The 10,049-nt window shown below is 32.7% G+C and overlaps 1 protein-coding gene and 1 long non-coding RNA gene across 2 annotated transcripts; one reads left to right on the forward strand and one right to left on the reverse strand.

The window, feature by feature from the left end:
- Positions 1 to 13: 13 nt before the first annotated feature.
- Positions 14 to 10,049, forward strand: otub1a (OTU deubiquitinase, ubiquitin aldehyde binding 1a). Its single transcript, NM_001002411.3, is given in 7 exon segments — positions 14 to 83; positions 484 to 545; positions 1,903 to 2,001; positions 2,152 to 2,270; positions 5,004 to 5,088; positions 7,594 to 7,788; positions 9,508 to 10,049. Coding segments are annotated over 7 exon segments (804 nt in total). The 5' UTR covers positions 14 to 37; the 3' UTR covers positions 9,706 to 10,049.
- Positions 5,016 to 8,382, reverse strand: LOC147838864 (uncharacterized). The gene is made up of 2 exons (XR_015520481.1): positions 6,748 to 8,382; positions 5,016 to 6,689 (listed from the first exon to the last, which is right to left on the reverse strand). It is a non-coding gene; the product is annotated as an uncharacterized LOC147838864 (long non-coding RNA).

Genomic DNA, 10,049 nt, shown 5'->3' on the forward strand with positions numbered 1-10,049 from the left:
TCAATCAGGTGACCGGAAATGACTGTTCAGCTGGAACATGGCGGAAGAGCAACAGCAGGAGATCTCTCAAAAGGAGGCTGATGGTGAGAATATTAAATAAGGTTTAATTGCGTTTTGGCCAGAATTGATTTTGATTCGTGTCGACTTGCACATCCTGGTGTTATTTTGAGTTGGCGGAGGCGCATAAGTTAAAAGACGAGCAGTTAGCGCATTGCTATCCTGCTAATAACAATAGCAGAGGGTTCATTGTTTATGTTTCAAAGCAGTTGTTTTTGCTTAGTCAGTATAACTGTTTAACAAACAAATGTGTTTTTCTTGTGACACATAAACATACAAATCAATTGCACATGGAAACAAAAGCAGAAACATAATTACGCTCGTATTAACAGCGATAAAATTAAATATTTATTTGTTTGCCAGTTTTGTCAATGCATCGATATATTCGTCAATATCATCGGCTTAATGTTTTTTTTCTCTTAACAGGGCTGAATTGTCTCGCATATGATGAAGCCATTATTGCACAGCAAGATAAAATTCAACAAGAGGTAAATGTGGTGTTCAATTCTGTTATGAAATTTGACATGTTCTTAGGGTAACGTTAATATTGATGGTTTTGTTTTGGTACAGTGGAATTTGTGTAAGTTCGAAAAAATATATTTTATTAAAACCTTCAGAATAAAACAGGATTTATGTACTTCAGGACGGCAACATGCCCGGGCAACATTTGTTATTTCCATTTAGTTTGACTTGAAGTAAGACTAAAATAAAAATGTGTAAAAATGATATCGAGACACTTTAACATGATAAAAATTAAAATATTTATAATACATAGAATAGTATTTTAGTTATTCCAAAATGGATAAAACTAAACGTATTTTAAGACTATGACTTGAAGTAAAAGTGGAACAAAAAACTGTTAAAAAAAAAAAAGATATTTAACACATGATAAAATAAAAAATATTCTAATAGTATTTTAGTTATACCTAAAACAATAAAACTAAACATATTTTAAGACTATCACTTAAAGTAAAACTGAAATAAAGATGTTTAAAAATTATATTGAGACATTTAATGCATGATAAAAATATTATTAATACATATAATCGTATTTTAGTTATGCCAAAATAAATAAAAGTAAATTAGACTATCGCTTGAAGTAAAGCTGAAATAAAAATGTATAAAAAAATCAAAACATTTTAACACATGAAAACGAAAATATCATTAATATGTATATTATTTTAGTTATACCTAAATAAATGAAACTAAATATATTTTAAGACTATGACGTGAAGTAAAACTGAAATAAAGACGTGTAAATATGATATTGAGACATTTTAACATGATAAAAATGAAAATATTATTAATACATATATTATTTTAGTTTCACCTTAATAAATAAAAAGACTTGAAGTAAAACTGAAATAAAGATGTGTAAATAAGATATTGAGACATTTTAACACATGATAAAAATGATAATATTATTAATTTGTACAATAGTATTTTAGTTATACCCAAATGAATAAAACTTAATATATTTTATGACTATGACTTGAACTAAAACTGAAATAAAGATGTGTAAAAATGATACAGGCATTTTAACACATGATAAAAATGAAAATATTAATAATACATATAATAGTATTTTAGTTATACCTAAATAAACAAAACTAAACATATTTTAAGACTATGACTTGAAGTAAAACTAAAACTGAAAATGTGTAAAAATGATACAGACATTTTAACATGATAAAAATCTAAATAATTAAAAGAAAGGAATCTAAAGTTGTTGAAACCCTGCTTATTTCTTTCATTTCAGCCCATTTACACTTACTTGTTGTACATATTTAGCTTACTCATTTAAAAAGTGTTTCAAACTGTAACCCATCAAGAATATCATTGCAGATAGCAACCAGCATTTCTCTGGTGTCAGAAAGACAGGAGTTATCTGTGCTTAAGCGAGAATATGCTGACGAAGACACCATTTACCAGCAGAAGATAAGAGTAAGTCTAGCTTCCATTCAGAGTCAATGCTTATAGGTTGTTATGCGTAAACTATCATCTTTGTCTTATCCCCTTATCTTATACACTAAAGCTAAAAGAGTAGTGTTTAATTTAATCTCTGTTATCTGTTATAAATGTTGCTGTCAACAGGATTTGCAGAAGAAGTACTCTTCTGTACGCAAAACGCGACCAGATGGGAACTGTTTCTATAGAGCCTTTGGTTTCTCACATCTGGAGTCTTTACTTGAAGACAGTAAAGAATTACACCGGTAAACTTCTGATAGTCTACATTCAGATCCAATGAATTAACATCAGCTGTTTATGTGTCTAAATAAATGAATATGAATGGATATTGCTTCATAAAGCTGGATGCTTAAGGGTTCAGCTAAAAAAAACAGCATTTTCAGTAAATGCTAAACCTCAAGTGGTTAAAAACATTTGTGAGTTAAAGAAAATATATATTTAAGAATATTGTAAACTAGTAGTCAGTTAGATCCCTAGTTGAAAGTCGAAGGATACCGTTTTCTATCAAAATATCCTTTAGTTCAATCCAAAATGAAAATTCAGCCATCATTTAATCACCAAATTATGGTGCACAAGAATGCACAAGACTTTTGCTTAACTTCAGAACTCAATTCTGAATTTATGTTCCTCTGCTGACAACTTTTTTACTTAAAACCTGCTTTAAAATATATATTTTTTAATTTTGAAAGTGTTTAAATTTAATATCTTGCATGAATAGAATTTAAGTCGAGGAACATAAATCTTTCCTGATTTTATTACAACTCGCTTCTAATTATATTCTGAACATAAACAAAAGTCTTTCACGCTCTCTGGATTGTCATTAATGTGAGGAAACGCTGACAGAATTTTAATTTTGCAATGAAGTGGTCCTTTAAGATGGTAAATGCTTTATAATTGGCAGCCATTGTCACATCATTTTTCATTGGCTATGCTTACTTGTGCCCGCATAATGAATGCGTTGTCGGATTTAAAGTTTAATTGGAATAAAGCATTCATGTAAAACACATTAATCTATCCAAATAAGCTCAGTCTGAATTAAATTTCAATTGAATTTGATACTTTTTTAAAGTCTGATCCAGCAGCAAAGACCATGTAAAAGCTTGAATCTGACTGTCTTTCTCAGTCATATTCAAATGTCTATGCACTGTGCATGTGTCCCAATGTTGACATGAATTAACCTTTGCATGTTTTGATAGATTCATGATAAAGTGAGTAAAACTGCTTGCTGTATATTTTTTTATGAGTTAGCGTTATTTTAAATTTTTTTTAAAAATGCACTGTATCCTCAATAGAAATTAATAATTAAATAAAATAAACAGTAGAAGTAAAATATTAGAAATTAGTATTAAGTGATGAATTTCTGGAAAAAATAATAGACTTGCTAATGCCTAAAAGAGGAGGAAAAATAAATATATATCAAAGAATGCAAAATAAGTTTATATTTACTAAATATATTTGATGGTGACAGGGGAACAAAGTTATGGAATCAGTCTGCCTAAAGAATGCTCCATATTCACAGCTGAAGCCCGCGCTTTACTTTTAGCATTGGAGTATATAGAAAATGCCCAACAAAAGAAATCCATCATTTTTACAGACTCTAAATCATGCCTCCAAGTTATGGAATCTTCAACGAATGATCATCATTTGATTGACAATATTTTAACTAAAGTTCACCAACTACAAAATCAGTTTTATCACATCATTTTTTGCTGGGTTCCTGGACATGTCGGACTTTTAGGAAATGAGCGAGCTGATGCAGCTGCTAAAGATGCTTTGAAGCAAGTAGTGAACAAATGCCAAATTCCTCCGTCAGAGATGAAACCTTTTATCAACGCTTACATTTTAAATAAGTGGCAAAAGGAATGGGATGCATTAGAAAACAATAAACTACATGAAATCCAACCTGAAGTTTCACACAGAATTTTAAGACATTTTAAGAATCGATTTGATAATGTAGTTTTTACCAGATGTCGTATTGGGCATACGAGAATTACACATGGTTTTTTGCTCCAAGGTGAAAACCCTACTCAGTGTTTGTGCTGCAAAACTCCTCTTACTGTAAAACATATTTTACTGGACTGTCCTGCTTTTACTGATTCCAGAAGGACTTTTTATGAAATGAACTCTTTGAAGGACATTTTTGACAAAGTGAAACAAGAAAAGATTTTAGAATTTTTATCATGTATTAACACAAAAAATCTTATTTAATTTATGTTTTATTTTGTTTGTTAATTTTTAAATTGTATATTTATTGTTGAAAGATTCCTGCCATGAAGATAGCCTTGGTTGCTGACATGGCAATAAATAAAAAATACAGAACAGAACTAAATATATTTGAGCGTATTGTGTAAATTTTTGTGAATATAAATATATGCATGACTATATTATATAAAGTGCTTGTTATATTAGTGCTGTCCAACGATTAATCTCAAAAGATAAATGTTTGTATTTACATAATATATTTGTGTGTACTGTGTATATTTATTTATAAATGTTTAAATGCACAAATACTGTTAAAAAAAACTAGATAAATATATGTATATAAATATTTACATATAATTTGCATTTTATATTTATATAGTGATTTCGAAATATAATGTCAGTGATGAAATGAAAACTGATATTTTTATTTTGAGACACTATAGCTTGCTTTAAAAATGCAAAAAAATGATCTAAATTTTATCTACATAGAACCTAATAATTTGTAAACACAGACAGTTTAATGGGAATGTATATAAAACATGCTTAAACAGACAATTGAATCAGATTACAATGTTTAAAGTACATGTAAGCAGATCTACGATCAGATTCAATTCATTGGGATTGACGGTAATGGGTGCATGTAAACATAGCCATTGTGGTCAGACAAGCTGCTTGTTATGTCAAGCCTGTTAAGATCATTTACGTGAAATTATGAATGCTCTCAGGTAGCTCCTGTAAACTAGCACAGAATCTGTTGGTTTTTGTTCATTTGGCAGGTTCAAGGCAATCGCTGCCAAGAGTAAACTGGATCTGGTCAGCCAGGGTTTCACAGAGTTCACCATTGAAGACTTTCACAACACGGTACGTCTTTGGAGGAATATGAACTAAACATTCTGTGTTATTCTAGAAGATCCATGTTGTTAATTAAAATTTAGTTCATTCTATAATAAAAAGGTTGTCCTTTTCTCATCCTCGTTTCATTTTTCACTTTGCTGAGAGATTTTTCCCTCAACCGGCAATCTATTCACCTAAAATTCTGATGCTTTGAAGCATTGTAAAATGATTAAAAATATATCCATATGAACTGAGCAATCCAAGTCTTCTGTAGAGATTCTGTAGAATAGTTTTATATGAGAGCAGATTCGATTTAGCATGCTTGCCTGGCACAAGGAAACCAATAACATTGAGTCAGGTTTGCCTGAACTTCTGTTTGTTCACTGATACAGTTTAAATGTGAATAAAGCCTAAATTATATATGTTCATGTAATAAAAGTGTGTGCAATTAAACTGCTCGGGTTAATTGGATTTATTGTACCTTTTTCATGAACATTATGGCATTTAAAAGAGTCACAGAAATAACTCAAATTTGGTAAAAAATAAATTGTAATTTGGGTTCTAAAGGTGAACAAATGTCTTAGCTTCAGGAAAGAATTTAGGATGAGTGAAGTTGAAGGTTTTAAAGGGATAGTTCACCAAAAAATGAAAATGTACTACCCTACAAATGATTCCACACCGTTATGAGTTTAGTTTTCTGTTTTGGATTTATGATTCTGTTACATTTATGTTTATTCAAAAAAGGTGTGTGAGTGTGAAATCATTTCGAGACCATAACAAAACATTTTTAGTGCTCAAATTCTATAGTGTGACCACAGGTCAATTGTTGCGTTTTCATGTACAGTTCAGCAGTATTACACTTAAATAACTAATTAGTTTTAGTCCAGCTTTTTTGGATCGACATTATATTTCTAGATGCACCAGATTTTCAGTCTCTATAAATGGCTTTATGTGTTTTTAGCCAGAAGAAAAAGTATGCAAAGCAAACATATATACCACCTTTCCTCCTCTTACTTTATCCATTACTATTTGTTTAATACACTTTTTAATACTTTAACTTTGGATGCACATTTACATGGCATCCAACGTTAAAGTTAACACCCAACTTAACATGTCTGCTTGAAATAAATTTAGTTTGAAAGGCAAGGATTTCACAGTAGCTGTCCACTTTGATAGTTTCAACAAATTCAACATAACTTAAATATAAAAATACAATTAATTTCATTTCATTTGAATATATATATACTATTTTAGTTTTAATTTTTGACAAAATTTTGTCCTAAAATTAGTTTTAGTGCAGGGCTAGTCAATTTGTTGTTCTGGCCCTCCAAATAGTGTGACCTAGACATAAACATAAATTTAGTTCAGTCGAAAAATGGCCGCTAGCTTTAAAGTGACGTGCGTCTGTTTAATTCAGTATGAGCTGCAGAGGCTGCGCAGCCGAAAAACATTTGGATATGTTTTGTAGAAAATTTGTACAATGCACTGTTATCATTTATTGGGATGCAACGATTAGCTGATTTTACTATTACCTGCGCTTTAATTTGTCACAGTTAATTAATCATAAAGGCTTCTCTAATCCACATTTCTGTTGCATGGAAAAGTTATGACAAGTTGCCAACTGTGCGCTAGTTTAAAGTTCCAAGTATGTACACCGAGGCTAATACGCACGCACACCGACTTAACTATAGCAGCGGCCGTTCCCATATCACATCTTTTCCGCTTGCAAGTTTGTTATTTCTAATGTAAGAATGACAATATGCGCGCACAAGCGGAGCAACGCGCTTGCCTGTCTGGGCGCACACAGTAGAAAACATCTCATGGATAGAGTTGTGCGTGTCTTTTAGTGCAATGTAAACAAAATTTATGTTAGACTAATTATTCTTAAAATGATTATATCTGCATGAACCCAGATGATAACAACAGTTAATCTAAATAGCTGCTTCCCTAATATAAAGCTTGCTGTTCTTAATTTACATTAGACGTGATAACCGTGAAAGTATGATTATTCTTCAGACTATATCTTACAACCAAAATCTATAATGTTGCATCAAGAATTGTTTTGCTGTTCAAAACATGACATATGAATGTGTCTGAATGTAGAAGAAGCCTACTTCAGCAATGCACTGCTTTTGTTGTGCGAAATACAACATTTCGAAAGTTTGTAAACAAAAAAAGTCAATTGGACAATGCAGTTGTTTTAAAATACAATCTATTAACATTTTAATGTAGAAAAAGCCAATGTGGTTGTCTTTATGAGCACAAATACAGCATATGAGCTCTTATATGCAGTTGTGTCATCACTCATATAGCAAGTCACATCTCTCCGGCCCTTCATTTGGGATGTTTTTCATGAACCGGCCCCCATGACAAACTAATTGAATAGCCCTGTTTTAGTGCATCTCTAATTATAATTCCATAATACAGTTGATATATTTAAGATGTCAAAACTGTTTTCCCCTTTTTGTTCTGTCCTTTCTCTCATTAATATATTTATTGGATGATTAATTTCCTCTTGTCTGTTCGCTGCAGTTCATGGACCTGATTGAGGCCTGTGATAAGCAAACGTCTGTAGGTGAGCTGCTCACCTCCTTCAATGAGCAGAGCGTGTCAGATTATCTGGTCGTCTACCTGCGGCTGGTGACCTCTGGGTACCTGCAGAGAGAAGAAGACTTTTTCCAGCACTTTATCGAGGGCGGACGCACCGTTCGAGAGTTCTGCCAACAGGTATACTTCAACCACAGCAGGATTCATTTTCACCAAGCTCCACAACACTAACCCTTTCTTCTTAAAGTGTTTATATATTGACCAATACTATTTAAATAATTAGACAATACATTGATTAACAAGAGTGTCTTCTTTTGAGAGTTAGTTTTTCAAAAGTAAAAATTCAGTAATAATTAATCTCCCTCGTGTTGTTTTAAACCACCAAGACTTGCATTAATCTTTGGAACACAAGAAAGATATTTCAGATGAAGTCCAGGAGCTCTCTAACCCTATATAGACAGCAAGAGTCCTGATACATTCAAAGTCCGGAAAACGTTCTTTGTGACTTCAGTGGTTGAAATGTAGTCATACAAAGATGCTCAAAAAATTTTTATATACCAAAAAAAACTTTTGTTTGCCAATGTCACAGGTGTCAAACTCAGTTCCTGAAGGGCCGCAGCTCTGCACAGTTTAGTTTCAACTTCCAACCCTAATTAAACACACCCCAACAAACTAATTGAATGCTTCAGGCTTGTTTGATATCTACGAATTGGTGTGTTATAGCAGGGCTGGAACTAAACTCTCCAGGGCTGCAGCCCTCCAGCAATTGAGCTTAACTATGCTGAACACTGTATGTAATAAACATCAGATTAGGGTGTGTGTTTAATACAAGCAATATGACACTTACATATTGCACTGCTGACTCTCATGGAAAAATACATTATATTATTCATATTTAATACACATCCTGATCTGACGTGGATAAGAAAACGTTGGGAAACAAATTTTTTTTTGCACACAAAAGTTTTCTTTAATTATGTTTCCTAATGTTTTCGAATCTATTAAACAGATATATTTATTAAAATATTATTTTAGTCACCAAACATATTTAGAAATTGAAAGATATTACTATTAAATGCAAGCAAAATATTGCAAAACAAATAAAGACACATAAAATGTTTTGAAATAAAAAGATGGGCTTTTGCTGTCTGTGGAGGGTCAGAGAGCTTAGATTTAATCTAAAATACCTTAATTTGTCCTCCAAGGATTTATAAAAGTCTTTGGGCATCGGAACGACATGAGGGCGAGTAATTAATAACAGAATAATTTTTTGGGATGAAATAATCCTTAAATCCGACTAAAGTCATAGTCAAAGTAAACACAAGTAATCACATTATCTAAGCGCAGGATATTCAGTACATTTACAAGGACAACAATATTCAAGACAATATTTTAAGACAATACTCTGATATCTTCTATGAGATTTCTGATTTCTTTAATCTGGCTGAATTCATACTCAAAGTAAACACAAGTTGAATGAATATGTGGACTCTTCCTATTTTAGTCACAATTTTGAAGTGCAGTGGAGACATGCACACACATGTTATCAGTGTGTAGGACTTTTATCCCTGCATTTTTGTGGCGCATCAGCACACTAGAGTGAACAAAAAGAGCATTATGGCTTTTGTATCCGCTGCCAACTTTTTCACGTATAGCGTGACAAACATTTGAATGCTACCTTTATGAACTGTCTGATAAAATGTGGAATTCTAGCGGCAACGTTGAATGGCTTTGTGTGAGGATGTAACAGCGCATTAATCGATCAGTGTAGACGCCGTGAATCATAATATAGTCTTATTCTGATAAAGGTAAGTAATTCGATTACTGATGTCAATGTAAATGTACCCTCAATGACTTTGCAACATTTTCAAACTAGCCTGTGCTTCTGTTTTGGACCAGGAGGTGGAGCCCATGTCCAAAGAGAGCGACCACATCCACATCATAGCCCTGGCTCAGGCTCTGGGCGTCTGCATCCAGGTGGAGTACATGGACCGAGGAGAAGGAGGAACGGTCAATCACCACATCTTTCCTGAAGGCGGAGAGCCCAAGATTTTCCTCCTGTACCGACCAGGCCATTACGACATACTGTACAAGTAGTGGAAGCAGCAGGTCTCTGTGCTGTGGGTTTGACTCGACTCCAACCTGTGAAATGTGAACACCAACACGCAACACTGCAAAACTTCCTGACAACCCTCCCGCCCTAAAGACTCTTTTTGGAGAATCTGCTCTATATCATCAGGCACTGGACATTGTACAGTTTTTCCTTTGAATAACCTGCATCTTTTTTGTTCTTCAGTTGTATATGGTTACTTCATTTAGGGTTTGTTTGTTTGATTGATTCTTGTAGTTAAAAATCTCCCTGTCATTTATGATAGGAGCGTGATTGCTTTATCATCTTTGACTGTATTTGACTTTCATGAGAATAAAAAGAACTTGCAGTA

The sequence above is a fragment of the Danio rerio genome, chromosome 21, assembly GCF_052040795.2.
Source record: "Danio rerio strain M-AB ecotype USA chromosome 21, GRCz13ab, whole genome shotgun sequence".
In the NCBI taxonomy this organism is placed as follows: domain Eukaryota; kingdom Metazoa; phylum Chordata; class Actinopteri; order Cypriniformes; family Danionidae; genus Danio; species Danio rerio.